This window comes from Pinus tabuliformis, chromosome 5_1 (genome assembly GCF_031772625.1).
Source record: "Pinus tabuliformis cultivar Carrire ecotype Pingquan chromosome 5_1, CPIR1, whole genome shotgun sequence".
NCBI classification, from domain to species: Eukaryota; Viridiplantae; Streptophyta; class Pinopsida; order Pinales; family Pinaceae; genus Pinus; species Pinus tabuliformis.
This window is the reverse complement of record NC_142305.1, coordinates 622,936,128-622,958,162: the sequence shown is the minus strand read 5'-3', so window position 1 is coordinate 622,958,162 and position 22,035 is coordinate 622,936,128. Positions and strand designations below refer to the sequence as shown.

Below are 22,035 nucleotides of genomic sequence, written 5' to 3'. Positions count from 1 at the left end.
CCGAAAAACTATTTTGACATATACGCACCGTGTCTCAGATTTTAATAAGTGTTCGTCTCCATGCGTTCAAAACCATTTTGACTATGGTCAATTTAAAGCGCACCGAATTGATAAAAGATTGAGGGCATTAAGTAGCATGTGATACCGCACATATTCGTAGCCATCATGAATTCTCATCTTCTGCATTTCAATCAAACTTCCAACTGTCGTTCTGCATTTCAAACAAACTGCCCATTGTTGTTGCTGCAACAAGAGAAAAATGAGTATAGAAATAAATGAATATAGTTGCGTAGACTAATCTGCACAGTGCTCCAAGTTTATGAAGCTAGGCCTTCTCATGTGCAGGTGCATACCCAAAGATTCATGTGCAGGTGCATACACAAAGATGACATAAATAAATTTTCACGATGGGCAGGACCTATAAATATAATCAATGAAATTGGAATGGTTAATCAATGAAACTGGAATGGTTAGTCGATATGCTGAGTAAAAGTGTTTTCCACTGAGGGCACGTGTAATACATGCAACATATTTTAGATTTTAATAAGTGTTAGTTCTGTGGCATATGGGTAGTTAATCCACGTTAGGCTTGGTCTTTTTAATACGTTACTACCTCATTTCACTTTCAACCGTTGTGTCAATATAAAGCCAGGAATTTCATTGTATCTTCAATCTGCTTTAGAATAGGGTTTTCACCCTGACCTTCTTGTCACTATGGTTTATTTATACGCACTGTGTCTCAGATTTTAATAGTGTTGGTCTCCACGCATTCAAAACCATATGTTTCCGAAAAACTATTTTGACATATACGCACCGTGTCTCAAGTTTTAATAAGTGTTCGTCTCCACGAGTTCAAAACCATTTTGACTATGGTCAATTTAAAGCGCACTTAATTGATAAAAGATTGAGGGCATTAAGCAGCATGTGATAACGCATATACCCGTAGCCATCATGAACTCTCATTTTCTGCATTTCAAACAAACTTCCAACCATTGTTCTACATTTCAAACAAACTGCCCACTGATGTTGCTGCAACAAGAGAAAAATAAGTATACAAATAAATGAATATAGTGTCGTACACTGATCTACATAGTGCTCTAGGTTTATAAAGCTAGGCCTTCTCATGTGTAGGTGCATACCCAAAGATTCATTACAGGTGCATACACAAAGATGACATAAATAAATTTTCATGATGGACAGGACCCAAAAATTTAATCAATGGAACTGGAATGGTTAGTCGATATGTTGAGTAAAAGTGTTTTCCACCGAGGGCACGTGTAATACATGCAACATATTTTAGATTTTAATAAGTGTTAGTTTTGTGGCATATGGGTAGTTAATCCACGTTAGGCTTGGTCTTTTTAATATGTTACCACCTCATTCGACTCTCAACACTTGTGTCAATATAAAGCCAGGAATTTGATTATATCTTCCATCTGCTTTAGAATAGGGTTTTCACCCTGACCTTCTTGTCACTATGGTTTATTTATACGCACCGTGTCTTAGATTTTAATAGTGTTGGTCTGAACGCTTTCAAAACCATATGTTTCCGAAAAACTATTTTGACATATACGCACCGTGTCTCAGATTTTAATAAGTATTCTTCTCCACGCGTTCAAAACCATTTTGACTATGGTCAATTTAAAGTGCACCGAATTGATAAAAGATTGAGGGCATTAAGCAATGTGTGATAACGAAAAGGATGTAAAACATCCTTACTTTACCCAACATCTAGAGTTTGATGGGCTTGTTCTCAATAGCTATCATGCATGCTCTGAATTCAACGTCAATACTCAAGTCATGAGCAGGTTGAAAATGTTTATAGGTAAACTAAAAAAGAAAGACATGATTTTCCCATGCAAGTCATGAACACACTAAAAGAGTTTATCGGTAAACTGAAGCAAAAGACATGATTTTCCCATGCCTGCATACCAAGAAAGGCCATAATTACAGTTCTTTGACTAAAATAATAAAAAGGCAGAACACCATTCACATGCATTATAGATCAAATATAAAACAGACATGCAATTATGTAATGGAAACCCACATATGACTAAGCATAATCAAGAAGAAATCGGAACAACTTTAAGAAAAGAACTATGGAAAAAAATTGTAGAATTAATTAAACAAAAAATTACAAAATTGTTCAATACAAAAATCCCCATTGTCATGAATAAAAAGATTTGAAAAAGGTACATAAGTTTGTTATTTCATTAAAATGATTTCTAGCTCGACAAAAAACAAAGTTCATCTCAAACTGCAAATTATCTCTAATACTGCGAAAAATGTCATTGACAAAAAGCTAAATCACATGAAAGCCGTGTAAGACCACATGAAAACCTATAAGACAACATGAAATGGAATAGTTGGCTCAAAAGCCCAATTTGATGACTAGGTGAAAATACCAGTTTCTGAGAAAGGGTGAGTCCAACAAGCAGACTAAATATGCTTCAATAGCACTTTTTTGCTTCTCCTTCCTATATCCATCACGTAGACTTCACTGAACGTCACTTCTTTCAATATCCTTCACACTGAACATCACACAAGCAATGATTGCATTATAGACGTTATTATCCAACAATAAGCACCACCTTCCTTCTCTCATGCTTGTCCCTCCCTCCCCCTCATTGTCAGAATCCTATTGGATCGAAAGCGAACCTATCGATTAATTCTTCCAGCTAGCAATCAATCAATAAACCAATAAATCAAGAAAGCTCAAAATTACGTATATAAATATAAAGATCTTGTCCTAGTTCGGGGTGATTCGACCAACCATCCATTGTTTCTTGGACCAGCCTGCAAGTAACTCTGCAAGTAACGATCGACTAGTAACTCTATTGTGCCTACACTAACTAAAAGCAAGTCGTTTTCTGTTGGACCAGTATGGTGCTCGCTTTGTGCCATCCATGCCATGGTGGGTCGTTGTGTCCCATTCCGTGTCTTGATGGGGGCAACAATGGGTGGGTTGCTAGCCTTGGGTGGTTTCGTCAAGCCACACATTCTCTCTCGCCTCATGTTCTCACCTCACGGGTCTAGCATCAAAGTCAATCCCCGTCAAGTTGTTCATCGTCGCCAGGGATCAATCGAATAAGAGAAATCCCTCATCTAAGGCAAATTGAGCGCACTTCTCTTCGAGCCTAACGGGTTCAACCAGCAACCGAGAACATGCCCTTGGTTCATATCCAAGCCAAGCAACCACCAGCCAAGTTTAGTAGCTTGGGATTCAAGCGGAGTAGCAAAGCTCAGGGCTATGACTGACTTACAATGATCAGACTATGATGTTAGTTGGAATGACCTTCTAACAATGACAAGAGAGTTGCACTGACTGAGTAGAGCTTCCAATGAAGCTTCTTTCTATTACTGATAAGAGTTCTCTCGCTGCAATGACTGACTAGAGCTGCACTTACAGTTATATCATTGACTGGCTATGACTATAGGTACTAGCGATGAGACAGGCTATGACTTTATGGCTATTTATTGACTATGGGTTATGATGACACTAGTTTGATAGTTTTTGTCAAGCCCTAGGCAAGGACTAGCTACTTTGCAACTCCTCTTGTTAAATTTAGCATCTTTATTTTAAAAAATAAATTATATATAATATACCTAATAATTAATAAAATATAATGATATATTAATTAAATCTTAAAATTAATAAATTGATGAAAGAGTTTATATTATTATTATTATAAAAAAATCATACCAATTTAATTAAAATAGAAATATATTATTAATATTTTTAATTTATAACTAAAAAATGTTGTTGTTGTTGTTGTTTTTTTTTAATCTAAGATAATCGGTAATTGGTAAGAGTTATCCTGAACAGGCCCAAGATCAAATCCAACTGGCTGCCACTATAAACCTAGGCTAGGTGCAACAGCTTGCAAGCCGCACACAATAGCAATTAACTTATGCCTCAATAAGAGCCGAGACGTCCGCTCGAGGGTCGCCTACTCTTCTAGCCAAGACACAACAGGCCATATACTCAATGAGATTTGAACCTCCATCTCGTGAGTTTCACCCAACAAAACTTACCGTTAAACCCCATAACTAAAAAATGTTATTAATAACTTTAATTTAAATCATATGTAAAAGATTTTGAAAGGAAAAAATAAAAATTAAATAAAAGTAATAAAAATGAAAACAAAACATAAATATAATAATTAATTTAATTTAATTATTATCTTCCTACGATTATTTTAATGTTTTATATATAATAACATTTTTATTAAAATTTATATATATATATATATATATATATATATATATATTAATTTGAATTGAAAATATATTTATATTTTATAAAATCCGTGTTGGGTATAATTGTAGAATTTTTGTAAGTATTTTTTATTGATTCTGACTTATTGACATTGTAGTAAGCAACAAAATTTTAAATTGTGATTGAAAACTAGACCCTGAAATAGGCTTAGGGGCATTATAGCATTCTAAAAACGCAAGCTTATAGATAGTCAAAAAAAGATAAACTAAATAATGACACTTACAAAACATGGTTTGCATGAAGGTTTAAGGAACTCCATCCACTTTAAGGTTTCCTTTTGCTAGATGAACCCCTTCATTCATGAGGAGGTTTGCCTTCTTATTGTTCTGCCTACAGACATGAATAAATGATCTAGAGTCAAATCTTCTTAGCATACAATAGACTATGTCACAAGGTTCATCAAATTTCAACCTCGAGGTTCGAATTTTGGTGAACCTTCAAAAATTTTTGAGGTTCGATGAAGTATAGCCATTGACCAAGTCCATAGATCAAGACTCATAACCTCATGTCACAACTCAAACTTGTAATCTATCCTTGCAATTTTTATGTTCGTGATAACATTTTTTTATTTTTTATTGATGTTGATATCTTATTATTTTATCTTATATTTCATTTTAAAGTTAATATATATATATATATATATATATATATATGAACCAAATGGCGAACTTCATCAAAAAATTGGAACTTGAACAGAACCTAGTCATTGCCGAATCTGAACTCGAACCTGAACCATGTGACTTAGATGATAGATCCTTTTTACAATAGCATGGAGTTTGATGTTAGATAGAAGAGAGCCATTGATAAGGTGGTGCAAAAGAATGGTCGAATCACCAATGATAATGAGATCTTAAATGTTTCTCTTCGTACACTCTAAGAAACCTTAAGAAACCTGATTTGCAACAATTTCTAAACCTGATAAAATAAATATTCCCAATGGTGATAGATGATCCCACTCCTACTAACCCTAAATTACCACAAGAGATTTTTTTATTATCTATATTCAAAAAATTTAATTTCATACTCCCTTTTCGACCCTTCCCAGATATTGCAGGTTACCATTGGATCTCAGTTTGCAGGCAGGAGATGAGGAGCTCAGGAGGGGTCAGAGGATCAGGTGGAGTTGCTTGTTTGGCTAGTGACTCACCCCGGAACAAGGTATCTTTGGTAGCCGAAGATGAGTTTGCCAGTTTTATGTGGATTCATATTAGCGTCAGAGTCTCTCCTCCAAGGGACATCTACATTGTAGTTTGTTACTTCTCCCCAGCCCCTTCACCATTTCTTGTTAGTAATGGCTCAAATGGAGACCCCTTAATAGACTTGTACACTGACATCACCCGATACTGTGTTGTTGGGGAAGTCATCCTCCTAAGTGACTTCAATTCTCGCACTAGAGATCTCCAGATCCCTCTCCATGACCGATCAAAGGATGTGTTTTGTACCCAGGGGATCGAACGAGATTCAACAGGGCTTCACCGGATGTCAGACGATGCTTTAGGGCCCATTACATTTTATGGCAAGCATCTATTGTAGTTGGGGGAATCCTAGGAGTTGTTGATTCTAAATGGTCTCCCCTGTTTCCTAGATTCTCAATTTTTCACATGCTGGCCATATGGCGGGGGGTGCGAGTGTAGTTGATTATGTACTCGCTAGCCATAACTTGATCCCTTTTATTCGCCATTTCTTAGTCTCCCCCATCCCCCTTGCTGATCATGAATTTCTTTCCTCCTCTCTCCGATTTGACCCTCCCCTTCCACCCCATCCCTCCCCTCGGGGCTCACCTCGAACTACCTTCCGATTTGACAAAGGAGACCCTGACATCTTCTCCTCTACCCTACACAAGATGCTCCCATCAAAGATCCAGTGCTCCTTGCTTGATTCTGCTTCCACTAAATACACCTGTCTTTCAACTGCCATTTGGGAAGCAACACTCAAATCCTCCCCCTTCTCCACTCGTTCCACTTCCATCTCCCCTAAAGTTGGATCTTGCACCATGAACAAATGGTACGATGATGGATGCGAGACTCTACATCGAGAACTTCGATATGCTTTCACCCTCTCTCAACCCTTCTACTCCAACCTCAAAGCTTATTATCGTCGTCTCCTTCATCACAATAAACGACTCTTTGTCTCCCATAGAAGACAAGAACTTTTTGCTCTCCTTGCCCACTCCCCTAAACAATTATGGCGTACCATCCTTCCCCGACACTCCCCTCTTCCACCTGACCTTGACCCCACATTCATGTTTTCTCAAACTTCCAACCTTTATGATATTCCTGAGCAGGCCCAAATTCATGTTACCTCCCCACCTCTTCCTGTTATCCATTCTCAAACAAAGATATTAGAGAGGCCATTTGGGTGATGAACAACAGTAAAGCAGCTAATGAGGAAGGCTACCAAGCAGAGTTCTTTAAGTACGGTTTTCGTGCTTTGGTTAGCTACTTGGCTGATCTATTCAACCATGTAGTTTGTGAAGGTTTTCCATCGACATGGTCACACCACATCATCCATACGATCCACAAATCAGGTTCCAACTCAAATCCCAATAACTACAGAATGATCATGGTGGGTCACACGTTCTCGAAGTTGTATGCTACTATTCTACATAGGAATCTCTCCATTGACCTTGAGCAGAGACAACTCAGAGCTAGGGGATATGCAGGTTTTCAACCAGCTCATCAGGCCATTGACCACATCTTCACCCTTCGCGCTGTGATTGAGGAGGCATGACACCGCTCTTTGAAAGTCTACTGTTGTTTTGTAGATTTTTGGAAAGCTTTTGACTCTGTTCCGAGGGAGGCCTTGCTCCAGAGACTTAGAGATATTGGCATCTCTACAACCCTATTAAACGCTATTATGCGCCTATATGAGTCCGTTCTTGGTCGTCTTCATGCAATCCATGGGATGTCTGATTTCATTCGAAGCACTATTGGGGTTAAACAAGGTTGTCCACTATCCCCTACCCTGTTTGGGATATATATTGATGAGTTGGAAGCATTTCTACACGAGCATATCCAAGACACTGATGGTTGCCTTCTTCACCAGGTTCTGATATCTATTCTACTCTTTGCTGACGACGTGGTCCTCCTCTCCTCATCCCCAGAAGGATTACAGAGGTAGCTGGATGCCTTAGCTCTATTTTGTGATCATCGACAGTTGACAGTCAACCTAGGTAAAACCAAGGTTATGATCTTCAATGGGGTGAAGAAAACCTCAGGCCTTCACTTTCTATTCAGAGAGGAGGAGATTAATATCACCAACATGTATACTTACTTGGGGGGTGCAATTCTCAGCTCCCCGCTTCAGTTTGCGACCAATGCTTTAGACTTGGATCAACAAAGGATATGGATCCTTAGCCCTTCTCGAGAGACAGTGCTTTCGACATCACTTCCAGGACATCTTGTCCAAGATGAGCCTCATGGACACCTTGATCCGTCCCACTGTTCTACATGGCTCAGAGATTTGGGGACCATCTTTACTTGAGTCAGACTAACCTTCAGCTGAGAGAGTCCACATTCTTCTTCTCCGCCACATCATTAGGTGCAAATTGACAGTGCCACAACACATCATGCTTGTAAATTTTGGAGCTCAGCCCTTTCGGCCTGAGACGGCCTTCAGATTGGTTTCATTCTTTCATCGTGTCCAAGGATTGACATACTTAATAAAGAGTAGGGACCGATATCCTTACTTGGCATATTGCTCTTCTGAGACTATTGCTTGTTCTACTCCCTCAGGCCGAATGAGATATTGGTTTACAAGAGTTTCAAATCTCTCAGTGTCAGTGGGAATCTAGTTGGATCCTCTCCCTCCTTTCCGATATTCCTTAGATGCTCCTGGCCACCTTTTATCTACTAGACATGAGCTAAACAAGATCATTAGGGAGGACATTTATAGGCAGTTCGTCCAGGTCACCTGGGTCAATCATCCAAGAGGGCTGCGCCCAAAGATGGCCTTCTACGCTGAGCACTCCTTGGAGTTGAGAGACAGGCTCATTGTTCAACCCCAATATACATTTCACCACTGGATGCATGCTCTTCACATTCCTCTAGGCCAGTTCAGAGTAGGTTCTTGTAGACTTCGGGTAGAGATGGACCACCAAGTGGATAGACTAGACAAACTCTGCCAGGTATGTTATTTACAAGAAGTGGAGACCAAGGTGCACTTCATTCTTGGATGCCTTGTCTACTACGAGATCAGAGGAAGGTTTCATTGCTTGTTCAGAGATTCTCGGACCCTCGCCGACTTTTTTCAGGTATCCCGATCAGAGATGTTTGGCCTTATATATGCAGGAGGCTCTTAGGTTTCGAGCACATATCCTTCAACCTCCCATTAGACTAGATCCCACACAGAGGATCATGACATTTTTCAGGGTACTACCTTTAGACAGGGGCACGAGAGATTGATTGATACCAGTACGTACCTAGACTCTAGATTAGTGAGGATTCGTGGGGCCTCACCCTACCATACGAGATCTCAACAACAGTTCCGTCTTAGATTCGTTCCTGGGAGACGGATTAGGTCCTCCAACATTCAACAACGTGCGAACCACCCAAGAAATGATTTAGTGGATAGTCTGCACTTGCTATCAACTCTTCATCGAGCCAACAGACTTTGTTGAGTTTCTTCAGTGTTATTCATTCAACCTCAGATGTCAAGAGAGATGGGTCTGATCCTCAGACCTATTAGCTGCTGGATCTTCTCTCCTAGGACCAGATATTGATTTACTTCATGTATTGTATCTTTTATAAGAGACCATTTGGTTCTCCTGCTTTGTATATACATTAGTGTACTCAACGGTCCCTTTGACTTACTTTGTAATCATTAATTAGACATATATATAATTATCTTATCTTACTTCATGCTTCTTTCATCTACCATACTTTAGAAGTAAATATAACTTATTTATAAAATATTATATGTTTCTTCTACTCCTATGCTTCTTTCATTTAGAATAATTTAACACTAGACAATGTACGGTGTGCCTTAGAGCATTAAGGATAATTCTCGTGTATTGGGCCCAAATGCAAGGATAAGGTTACTTAGTCAGGTTGGCACAGTCGACCAATTAAAGCACTTTTTATAAGATTTTTAAATTGCATTTTCTTTTAATTACCGTCATTTTCTAGTTGCAGAGCAACAGATGGTTTTAGCTACAAGACGCTGTGAGCAGCGCATTCTGTTACTTTGAAATAACGCCATTCCCAATAAGGAGATTGACTCGAATAAAATTGATCCAGCGGCCAGGCGCCATCATGACAGGGCAGGACGAGAGCAACTATAAAATGAAAGTAACCTCTGCGTGGATCTACCATACTCCCCTCAGCAAACCCTGGAATATATAATTCTTTAACTGCACAAGTCAGCATTTTATTTTTATTCGTGCGGGCAAAAAAGGAAATGCGGAGAGTATTAGTTCTATGATCCATGGAAATCCAAGGAGCTTTAATTATTCTAATCGAAATAATTATCTATAGGGTTAAGAAATGGCGCAGTCCCTGGTAGGGAAAATGCTGGATTGCGGTTTAATGATTTCGTGTTTACATGGATTCAGAGCTTCGATTCTCTGTGCGAAAAGCTTTAAAAACGCTAGTCCGCTAAAGAATGTAATTCGTCTGCCAAAGAAGCAATGCCGGCGCTTTGCCGTCCCCGTCCATTTGCGGAGAAGATCTATTTGCGCAGTTAATTCTTCTTCTTCTTCTGGCCCTGAATTTGAGATAATCTCCACCAGAGGTATCTATTCTATTTTCCACCGCCAAATTTTACAACAAACGTTTACAATACTTTTGCTGAATTGTTAAATCTTTGTAATACTTTTGCTAAATCTCTAAATATCTAAGACGCTGTTGCTGAATCTTGGCTGCTGTTACTGTAATTTAAAAAGATTTGTTGTGTGAATCAGTGAAAAACTGGCCTCCTTTGGTTTGTTGTTTAGCTTCTTCCATTTTGCTATCGCATTGGTTTTGCGGACTTTAAAGTTTAATGTACCACTGTTTAATTTGATTTCCTAATTTATAGGACGCATTAATTTTTTGTTTTGCTTTCTATTTTTTAATTTGTCTATCTCAAAACGGAGGCATCAACTTTCCAGGAAAGTTTATCCGATCTTATGATCCGACTCTGTTATACTGTTGAGTGATGGAGGATGTCCGTCACTTGCGTGCAATTTCCGTCTCAATTTTGATTTTATTTTACGGCAATTGCTCCTTATATGCGCAGCCTTTGCGTATTTCGGCAGAGTTTTCAGATGGAAGCATTATGTTTCACTTTGGCATCCCGGAACGAATCGCGGAGACGGAACAGCTTTGTTCGAATCGGCAACCGTCGTCCGCATTAGCAGAAGTTGACATGCCAACGGATGCGAGCGCAATTAACGGCAATCTGGTCATGGATTCAGGATCGGGGGTTTTCAAGGATCCTTGCGAGTCAAAGGCGAGTAAAACTGAGGATACAAATTTAGTTTCTGTGGATAAAAATAAAATGTTGTCGGAGAATGAGGAGGGTACTGGCGGCTTTAGTACTACAAAGAAAATGAAAATGTCGGAGGAAGGTATAGGGAGGGTCACAACAATTGTAGTAAAAAATTCCGGTGATGAAACGGGCAAGTGTAAGGAATCTTGTGAACTTAATGAGAAGTTAAGGGAGGATAGGGTTAGTGTCGCTGGTACAAGGTCAGAGGAAAAGAACGGGGTTTCTGGTGAAATTGGAAGTGGAGCTGTTAGCAACACTGACACAAATTTACGGGGTGAAATCTCTGAATTTCTATCGACTGATGGGATAAACTCAGATGAGAGTGGTGGATCTATCAGCAATGCAAAAGGGACCCTGACAGTTGACACGATGCTTGAACCCGCTGAAAAATTTGGAGAAAAATTGGTTGGACATGATGCCAATACAGAGATAAAGTTGGATGACGCAGTGCTCGAGAGCATTGAGAAATTCGGAGAGCAGTCTGGTGCTGAGAACGGTCCAAAGGAAGATTCTGAACAGGTTAGCATAACTCTATTTTTTTGCCCTTATTTATTCGCCTAGCATGCCTAAGGATAGTTTGCACTGTGCAATGTTGACAAAGAATGAGCTTCTAGAATACTAATTTTTAGTATGTGTAAAATTTCTAGTGAACCTTTATAATTTTCAACATATTTTTATAATTCTCAACCTATCATTAGTAGCATTGTAAATATTTGACAATTTTTTGTATTTTGTTTTTATTTTTATTATTAATTTTTTAAGTTTTAAAATTTTAAAGCCTTTATAGCAAAATGTGGCCAATGTTTTCAAATAACATTATATTATGTTACAGAAATTTCATTTTCAATTAACATTTTTTTTTTTCAAAAAATTATTGAAAAACTAACCCAAGGGCCAATATTAGCCTAAAATTTAGGAATATGTGTTGTTCTTTCCATTTTTTTGGGCAATGGAGTTGCACATCATAAACGTTATTTAAGTGGTTTTCAAAAGGCAAATCATAGAAAACTTAGTACACCAATTCTGAATCACCTTGTCTAATCTTTTAAAGGGTTTTGCTTTTGAATTACGGATAAATCGTTGGAATTAGCTATCACTATAGCACAAATGATTATGGTATAGGCAAATCCACATGTAGTTTTCAAAGAAGGCAAATCTTTGAAAACTTACTGTGCAAATTGTGAATCACCTTGTGTAATCTACGACAGGGTTTTGCTTTGTGAAATTGAGAATTATGGCAGTTTCTGTGCAGACTATAGAGAAATTGTCCAAATGAAGCGTCGCAATAGCACAAAAGGAGTGAAGCGTCGCTATAGCACAAAAATAATATGTGTAGGCAAATTCACATTAGCACACACTGCTAGTGGCAAATTTTATCACTGTTGAAAATGATTTGTGCAAATTCCCGTCACTAAAAGAGCATAATCATGATTCAAAGAAAGAGAGCAATTGGCTTGATATGACACACTATTATTGTCTTCTAACTTGCAGTTGTAGTCACCTTGAAATGGTAGACACCATATTTCTGCAGTTGCAATAGTGGGTACTTCAAAGTTCAAAGGAGCTAGTCAACTGACAGCCGATGTCCCCACCCATGCATGCATACCATGATCTATCTGTTGGAATCTCCAACCATACACTGTAGACATGCCGAGTTAGAATTTTGAAATCCTATTTGGCAAATCCATGGAGAAATGAATGATCTAGATATTGGTTTTCTAACATTCTTGTAGATCTAAGACAGTATAAACTACAAGACATATCCACACATAAGGATCTTTAGGTATAGAGTTATATGATGCTTTCAGTTCATCATTTGGATATAATTCATTATCCATATTGTATATACTATATTCTATGTGCTATATATACTGAAAATAATATTATTGCCTTTCCATCCACCTTTATAAAGATACTTCATGTGTATATATCCTTATGGGCTGCACTGGTCAGTCATTTGGGTTTATACAACATGATTCTAGCAAGTTCACATAACACAAAGGCTAGCCAAAGAACAGATAAACAACCTCAAATATGTAACAACTTATATTAGGTATTATATTGTGTCAATAAAGTATTATATATTCAAAGGTCCCTGTTACCACAAAATCTGGCAGGCCTAGTGCAAAGCCTCACTAGGCAGAACCAGACCTTGGCGCAACAAGAAAAAGGGTTGCCACTGTCACCTCAGCAACCTTTCCTCTGCTCTTTAGTGGTATTTGACCACAAGGGGGGCTTCCCTAAACTCGCACAAGGGATATCAATGACTATGGTTCAAGGTGATAGATACGAGGTCTACCGTCTATGTGATGGGATAAAGTAGTGGTGGCGCCTAGAAGGCCTAGATGTTCTATGCCAAATTTCAGGTGCTTTATTCCTAGATCAATTTGATGGCTGTTATAAGTTAGGGTTTTGCCGGTTTTCAACAAAAGGGAACACAATGTCATATAATAGCCTTAAGAAAAGGCCTTTCAATGAGTAATCAACAAAGGAGGCAAGGCCTTGAAATAGAGAACAAGGCTTAGCGGTTTTCAATGGAGTTCTATGGCTGAAAACATGCATAATCAACAAACGAAGGATGACGTCAGCCATAAAAAGAGGTTTAAACATGCAATAATGCTAGATTTTGCAATTATATATTGATTAATGCATTTCCTAATTTTAGAACCATAATAGTAAAAATCAATCATAAATTTATTTTTTAGCATTTTTCCACAGAAAACCCTAGCCTTAACCCTAGGTATCTAGGAGAAAGAAGAAGAAATTTAATTAAGTATATGGATGATCATCACAATTATGATTAGTGCCTTGCCCTAAATGGACTAAATGGTATCTTCTAGAGAAAAATTCAATGAGAATGGTTTTGGAGTAAGGGGGGATGACTAGGGCATCCACTTTCAAAATCCTAGCAATTTTCCTTGTGAGGGAAAAATTTAAATTTAAGGATACACACTCGGAGTTTCCTAAGAGGTTTTGAAGAGAACAATTTTGCATGCTATAAAGGAGCAAGATTTCAACATAGATTTAGCATGTAATCGTGGCACAAAAATAGAAACCCTACTACACATACAATATGCAAAATATAGAAAATAGGCATGAAACTTACATAATTCTCCAATGAAATTCTTCATTCAATTACAAGAAAACTCCCCCATGCAAATATTCATATCCAAGAGAATTCACACCATAAAAAATCACATTTTGGTCTAAGTCAAAGAAAAGGACTAGTTCACGCTCTTTTGAAGAGAAGAGTGAATGAATGTATGATGATGAAAAGTGGAGTAAGGTCTCCTCTATTTATATGAGGAGTAACACCTTATTTCCACTAATTTTACAAGTAAAGCTCTAAAACAAGTTTGTTTGAGTGTTCAACAAGTGTGAGGTTACAAGCAAACCTCATAGCTAAAAAAATAACAAAAATGCCAAAAATCCCACATGTGTGGGAAAATAAGCTCCTCTACTATGATGTCATCCTCCATAAGTGCTCAACATGCCACAAGTAGGTGACAAATGGATCATGAGTGCTCCATACTCCAAGTAAAAGCTCAAAGTATTCAAACCATGATGTCATCACCAATGTGCCTTGCCTCACCCTTCTAAAGGAAAACGAGGTGATGTGCTACCATTATACTCAAGCGTTGGGTTCTATCAATGATGTGCGAAACCTCCCTTGTCATCTCAAGGATAACCATCATCATCTAGGCTTCGAAACAAGCAACGCCCATCCATGGCTTACAAATGTTGTGGTGAAAAATTTTGAGGTACCCCTGCTGAAAGAAGGGTAATAGGCCCTATCCATGGCTTCATACAAGTAAGCCCATTGTGGGCTTATCCCCATTAACCAAGCGAAGAACCTCTACTGAAGGTTCACTAACTATGCACACTTCGTGTACTCCATCTTAGAAGGAATCATTGTACATTATTTTGGTGATGGCTCTCACACTTTGTCTTGTGCTAAATGCATAATCATGTTGCTTATCACTAACAAATTTCTACTTAAACTCAAATTGACATTGGAGCATAGATTGAAGAGAAATGGAGTTGCTAGAAGAGTGTGTGATTGAAGGATGGAACAACTCTTTGTTTCTCGTAAATCTCGTCACGAGGCTAAGAACAAATGCATGGTAATATATGAATTTTGTGATGCTCCTATCTTATTCAATGACTTTCTTGATGCGGGATATTTTTCCCACATACTTAAGCATCAAATTGATGCAGTGGGCAACACATGGAGTTTAGAGCACTGTGGGGTGCCTCTCCATTACACTTGCTAACAAACACATAATTAACTGCATTATCTATTATGATTTGGACAACATATTGCAAACTATCTTGTTGATCAACCCATCCATTGACTCATGCAAACACATTTTTAACATGTGCCAATGCATTAATGGATTTATGAAATAGTGTACCCTTAAGACCATGTACCAAGAAGTTAAGAAGTGTCCTACCCTTCCCATCTATCCAACCATCAGACATCATCTTGCATCTAGTGGCCTCCCATGACTTCTTTAGGTCTTCAATTTAGTGTTGATTTCATTGTTTTTTGCTTGAAGAATTGACCTTGGCAATTCCTCATAGGTAAGGCACTTATACCCTAGGCCAACAATAGTGATAGCATCACACATTGGTTGGAAAAATGATTGGTCTTTGTTATGCTCAAAGGTATGTTGCTCTAGAAAAGACACCTCCCCACAATCGTGTTTGCTTCTTGCATCTTTTTTCCTAACCATTGACTGGATGGAAGGTCGTGCCCCAGACCTAATTCTTGGAACAAAGAAAATCGAGGTCCTAATGAAAGGGGAATCCATAAAGTCCCTCTCACTTCCTCAAGTCTTAGATTTGCTTGTGGTTCTTGAGGGTCTAGCTCCACTAGTGGCAAGTTCATCTTTGGTAGCAACTGTTACTTTCCTCTTTTTATCCTTTTCATGATAGCATTGTGGGAAGCATGCATAATATTTGGGGTTGATGCATCACAAATCCCAACATCATGCCTAAGGATTTTAGCTGTGTTATTAGCTAGGGAGGGCACTTATAACGTGGGCCAAAAATAGCAATGGCATCACATATTGGTTGGAAAAATGGTTGTTCTTTGGTATGCTCAAAGGTATGTTGCTCTAGAAAAGACACCTCCCCACAACCATGTTTGCTTCTTGCTTCTTTTTTTGAAACCATTGATGGAATGGAAGGTTGTTTCCCATTCCCAATTCTTGGAACAAAGAAAATTGAGGTCCTAATGAAAGGTGAATTTGTGGAGTTCCTCTCATTGCATCAAGTCTTAGATTTGCTTGTGGTTCTTGAGGGTCTAGCCACTCCACTGGTGGCAAGTTCGACTTTGGCACCAACCGTCGCTTTCCTCTTTTTATCCTTTTCATAATAGCATTGTGGGAAGCATGCATACTATTTGGGGTTGATGCTTCACAAATCCCAACATCATGCCTAAGGATTTTAGCCAAGTGTTATTAGCTAGGTAGGGAACTTACACCCTGGGCTAACAATAATGATAAGATCACATTGGTTGGAAAAATGATTGGTCTTTGTTATGCTCAAAGGTATGTCACTCTAGAAGAGACACCTCCCCACAATCGTGTTTGCTTCTTGCTTCTTTTTTTTAACCATTGATCGGATGGAAAGTTGTGCCCCATCCTTGGTTCTTGGAACAAATAAAGTTGAGGTCCTAATGAGAGGTGAATCTGCAAAGTCCCTCTCATTGCCTTTAGTCTTAGATTTGCTTGTGGTTCTTGAGGGTCTAGCCACTCCACTAGTGGCAAGTTCCACTTGTGGTTCTTTGCTTAGGATAGTTTAGTGTTCCATCTTAGCCCATTCATCAGACCACTCAATTCCATTTGTAATCACATAAGTCATTATTTCATTAACAGTAACTAATGAAAGAACATAACTGATAGATGCAAAAGACAAGCCAAGACAAGAGAACACAAAGATATGGCTCAAGCCAGGGAAAAATCCCATGATGGGGAAAACCCTTGAAGAATTCTTCCTATTATTCTAATCAAATGTTCAACAGAGAGAGAGAGAGAGAGAGAGAGAGTACAATACAGAGTCAAGATCGTCTTGCTAATACTTCTGTCCAAATACTAAGGAGATAGCCCAGTCAAGTCTGCACTTCAGTCTTCTGCCCTAATGATGGTCAAAGCAGCTGCAAAATTGACTTCAGAAAGGAACCCAATCCTGGATCAATAAATGTGGCCTTCTGAGCTGAAGATAAAACACCCAAAACAGTTTGAATCTAGGCAGAATTACAGTTCTGGTTAGGGCACATACCAACCCTAACTTATAGCAGCAAACGCATGAGAACATTCTCAAAATACTTTGCTCTTTCTTGCTGTAGGTGCGGTTTTGTCTAGGCTAACATTTAGGCTTCATATCCTTCATTTAACATATGTTCAACCCCTGTAATCTTCATAGAGGAACTGTGCCTGCAAGAGAAATAGATGCAACCCTTAAACACATATTATTCAAGCCCAGAGTTCCTCTAAACAACCTCGGCCTCCTACCTGAGGAACACGGCTCATGAAGAAGACTAAACAGATCGCAAACTTGCCCTTGATACCTTTGCTAGAGATCTTCCTCTTCTGCGGCCCAATTCAAAGAGAATAAAGAGAAATGGATGTGTCTAATGAGAATGGAGGACATCTATATATATAACAATTTGTCCTTATGGAGGTGAAGTCGACCTTGACATTTTGGAGGCAAATTTGAATTTCAAATTTTCAATTTTCCCGCCTTAATAAGGTCATGACTTGTAGAATTTCTTTTAGGTAAATAAATATTTTCCCTTATCCAAATTTGGTGATCTTAAGGTCAATTTTGGACCTCTTGAAAAGAGGAATTCAATGCCACAATAATCTTCCTCAAAGGAGCAGACCAAAGTGGAATTTGGCCCTAGTTGCCAAATTTAACACTCCCTCTCAACTAGGGAGAATTCCACATGTCAAACCATCAACCACTGTCACTGATCATAAAGCCATATTGTCACCATGAACCATCATTGAATCCTGTCTCTGATTTGCTATGCTCTTGCTGAACACTGATGTAATAATGAGAAGAATTGGTCGAGAGTGAGTCACAGGACCTTACCACTCTCCACTGACAAAAATCAGTCCAGAGATAAAACCTCAATCAGATTTGATCCCAGATCAAGTTGAAGAACACCATGCATCCTAGTCATAGGGAGTACGGCAATACCCAATGCATCCATCGGTAGTGCTATTGTCCCTAACCACTTTTCCCAATTCATTGGCCAGATGAGAGGTACTTCCCATGTGTCCGAACTACATGGGTAGGATGATATTGAATCAATAGCATGGAAAGAATGTATCACATCTTGCTCACAAACACATGTAGGGAAAGGACGAACCACATCCTACAATTACACATCACAATCACACGTAGGGAAAGGACGAACCACATCCTACAATCACACATCACAATCACACGTAGGGAAAGGATGAACTACATCCTACATATGCAAATCACCACAAGGCACAATCAATCGTAGGAAGGATCCTACACGTGGGGAAAGGATGAACCACATCCCACCGACATGTCAACCAATAATCCTAGGGAATGAGCATCCTATATGTGGGGAGAGGACGAACCACGTCCCATTGACATGTCAACATATGCCTATATGCATCTCTCACGGGGTATCCACAGGAGAAGGTGAACCACTCATCTTGCTAATATGCCATAGGAGAAGGTGAACCACTCATCCTATGCATATGTCATTAACAGTAGGGGAAGGTGAATCACTCACCCTACACACATGTGTTGCAATCGTAGGGGAAGGTGAACCATTCACCCTGTACGCAGCGCACCACTAGGGAAAGGTGAACAACTCACCCTGTATAGCTCAATAAGTACCCCAAGCTGTAATGACCCATTTTGATCTATAAGCAAAAGAGTATTAGCATGTATACGATGTATGCATATGATAGCTACATATGCACACATCGCATGTCTTGCACCAGTATACTTATCAAATAATTAAGAAAAATGTTTAAATGAATAAAAAGGGACTAAACACCTAAATGATCGAGAAGAGAGTTATTACATAAAAACCCGAGATTCAAAAGATACATATGAAACACTTCGTACTTATAAGCTGTTAAATAAAATTTATAATTCCAATCATTCTAATATAAAAAATGGTCATTATAAAGTTTAAAGTTATAAGTTAACTATTGTTAATATACATATGTATATAAATATATATTTATCTAAGTTAAAGTTTTTAAAGTAATATCATGAATATTTGATAACTATTGAATCTGTTATTATAATTAAATTTTTTATAAAAGATAAAATATTATTAAATTTTATAAAACATAAAATTATTAAAGTTTAGAACATGACAATGACTTAAGAATTATATGCTTATCCTCACCTCACTCTACACGTAAGGTAATCTGCCAAATCAAATCTGAGAAGGGCGGTGAAGAAGGCAGTGACCGCCTAGGAGGGTTATTTATCCCAAGCACGCAGAGGCAGAGAGGGGGATTTTTGCTGGAAGAGGACGGGAATGAGAATTTAGAGATCTGAACCAGAGCTGGGATTCCATTATTCTTGAAGCTTTTGGATACGAGGGACCAAAATACTCCAATTGGGAAGTATTTTGGAGCTGAGTACCAAGGTTTTGCTAAGCTTGGCTGGGTGGTTTCGGTCATTTGGTAACAACAGCAAAATTGCGAACGAGAACTGTTTGGGATCGACATCAAATTCAAAGAAAAACAAACAACGGGAGCAAGAGTCGTGACAAAGCAGAGAGGTTGGTACTCAATAAAAAAATTGTTAAAATTATGTATTTAACTTTACATATACTGGTATTTGTGAGCTAAATTCTGATTAAACTCTGTTAAATTCATTAAATTTAGGGCATTTTAGGGCCTTACACAGGCCCCCAGGAGCTAAGGATCAATGTGCAATCTTAACCAAGGAACCCTTCATATAGGGAATAATGCCAAGTTGCTTTCTGAAAGTCAAGACTAGATCTTGAAGATGATATTGATGATTGGATTATCAAATGAAAGCCTCATAGTGCCCAACAGCATACAACTTTCAGACATACTGATTTACAACAGAGATCTCAGCAGCACTTGGGTATCCTCTGCTTCTAGCATATCTTGATGAAGGAAATATTTAACTGATCTTACTCCCTCTTGCTCAGGGAGACCACAAGCCTAAGCTTGTCTTTCCAGAGTGCAAAGTGTCCAGCTGGCAGCCTGCTTATCATAAGATCCATTCACTTTGTAATTAAACATGCCATAATCCTGGTGCTGTACCATATGAAGTGGTATCTATTGTTAATATGTAAGGTACAGGATTTTCTGAATCCTGCTCTGAAATATACAACATTGTTTGCATCAATGGCTACTGTGGAGTTTACTTAGATGTCCATGCTGGCTGCTTTATTCATTCAACAAACTTCAGTCTTTGATTTATTTACGAAGTAAATTCAAAGGATTATAGCACCTAAATGTGCACTTTTCCATTCACCTTACTGCCACTCAAGAAATTCTCAGCAGTTGGCTTGAGGCTTCTCAGAGTTTTTGTGGCAAGTTGGCTATAACGGAGCAACTTCAAACATCAAATCTCCCTCTGAGCTTTGGGATAGTACCCTTGCCCAAAACATAACAATTTAGCCATCTCCATCTTGTTATTGATCCTTTGGACTATGAGCCAAAGTCATTTAGTCGCAATTATGTGACTTATGAAGAAACAGAGATATATCGAATCATTATTGGATTCATCATACCCAGCTTGCCTTTATCAACGATCTTTGATATGATTTTTCTTTTGTAGAAATCATCCAGCAAGAAGAGCTCCTTCTGAAGTCTTTCTTTAATCTGCTCCTGAATCAACAAACTTTCAAACACATGCACGTGAAGTCTTTCTGGCATGCTCTGCTCAATCAATACCAACTCTGAACAACAGCGCATTCAACTGATAATCCTCAACAAAGTTTAGCATTGGAATGATCTGATCTGATCCTTTTAACTGTCTGCTTCAAATCTGACTACGCCAAGGAATCTATATACAATACTGATTCAAAGTTCTATCCCTTATCAGTACTGATCTTAACATCTTTCGAATTCTAGATAGTCCAGAGAGAACCTTAGAAATAGATCAAATTATGTTAAATTATTTCTCAAAGACAAATTTAAAAATTTAGAGCATGATATCATGGGCTAGATGTTGAAGAAAGTGTAACTAGGTTTGGTCTTCATGACATTGTAATTATGATTTTTGTAAAATGAATTTATTATTCCTTGTTGCATGGGTTTCATGAGCAAGAGGTCTATTTATTTAGTGGCTCCCACTGAGAGCTTTAGGATGTCAAATAGTCAATTTCATGCTCTTCTTGAGTATATATGTAATGAATATAAGTCTACCTAGTAACTAGATTAGCCCTCCAAGACAAGCACAATCCTCTTGAAAAGAGAAGCAAACAAAAAGATGTCAAATGCAGTCAAGTCGGCCAGCAAAACGATATAAAGAGCAGTCATGTCGGCTCAAATGAAGTGACACAACACTTCACTTTCATGTCGGCTTATTTATAGAGACGTAACAACTATAAATACCCTGCTGAGGTCACCTCAGAAAGCAAGAATCTCGGATGTCTCTGAATTTTCGGATGAAGGTACAGGAGCTCTGAAATCTTGGACAAGTGCAGTAAGAAACTCGAATCTTCCTGAAGTTTAAGAGTATAGTCACGTAAGGGATCTCGGAGGTCACAGTGAGGAAGTGATGGAAGTCTGTCCACAGCTCAAAGAACTTGGATCTCTCTGTTTTCAGATAGGCCTACTGAAGCAGCCTCGGATGTCACAGGAAAAGACTCGGATCTCTCCCCTTGTAGTCTCGGCATTTATGATAGAGGAAGGATCTCAGTGCAGTATATATATCCTAGACACAGTCATGTCCTCGACATTATTGTGAGCATGATAACAATCATAATCCTAATGAAGATGAAGATTTCGGTACAACTATATACCTCTAAATGGAGATCTCAGGTGTAATAAGGTTATCAGTGAAGGTGAAGAAGTGATACATCAAGTTCTCAATGAAGGTGTAACATTGGTACAGCAGTGATGAAGATCTAGATGGAGCAGTCATGGTGCAACAGTGATCTAGATGAAGGAGCAGTCATGGTACAACAATGATGATGATGATCTCAGCAGTGAGAAAGAAGAGGATTGGTGTCTTGGTCTTGGAGTGGCAGAGTATGTCAAGGGTCATGGTCTTGGTATTTGTCAATTAGAATCTCT

At 38.5% G+C, this 22,035-nt stretch overlaps 1 protein-coding gene across 2 annotated transcripts in view; it reads left to right on the top strand.

Annotated features, from left to right (window-relative positions):
* Nucleotides 1-9,385: 9,385 nt before the first annotated feature.
* Nucleotides 9,386-22,035, top strand: part of LOC149166477 (uncharacterized) — a 277,345-nt gene continuing 264,695 nt past the window's right edge. Inside the window, exons 1-2 of one of the 2 annotated variants that reach the window (XM_089432628.1) lie at nucleotides 9,386-10,009; nucleotides 10,515-11,266. In XM_089432628.1, coding sequence (XP_089288754.1) covers nucleotides 9,763-10,009; nucleotides 10,515-11,266 — 999 coding nt within the window. In that variant the 5' untranslated portion in view covers nucleotides 9,386-9,762. The remainder of the gene's footprint in view (nucleotides 10,010-10,514; nucleotides 11,267-22,035) is intronic. The other variant, XM_089432627.1, reaches the window with a different exon arrangement.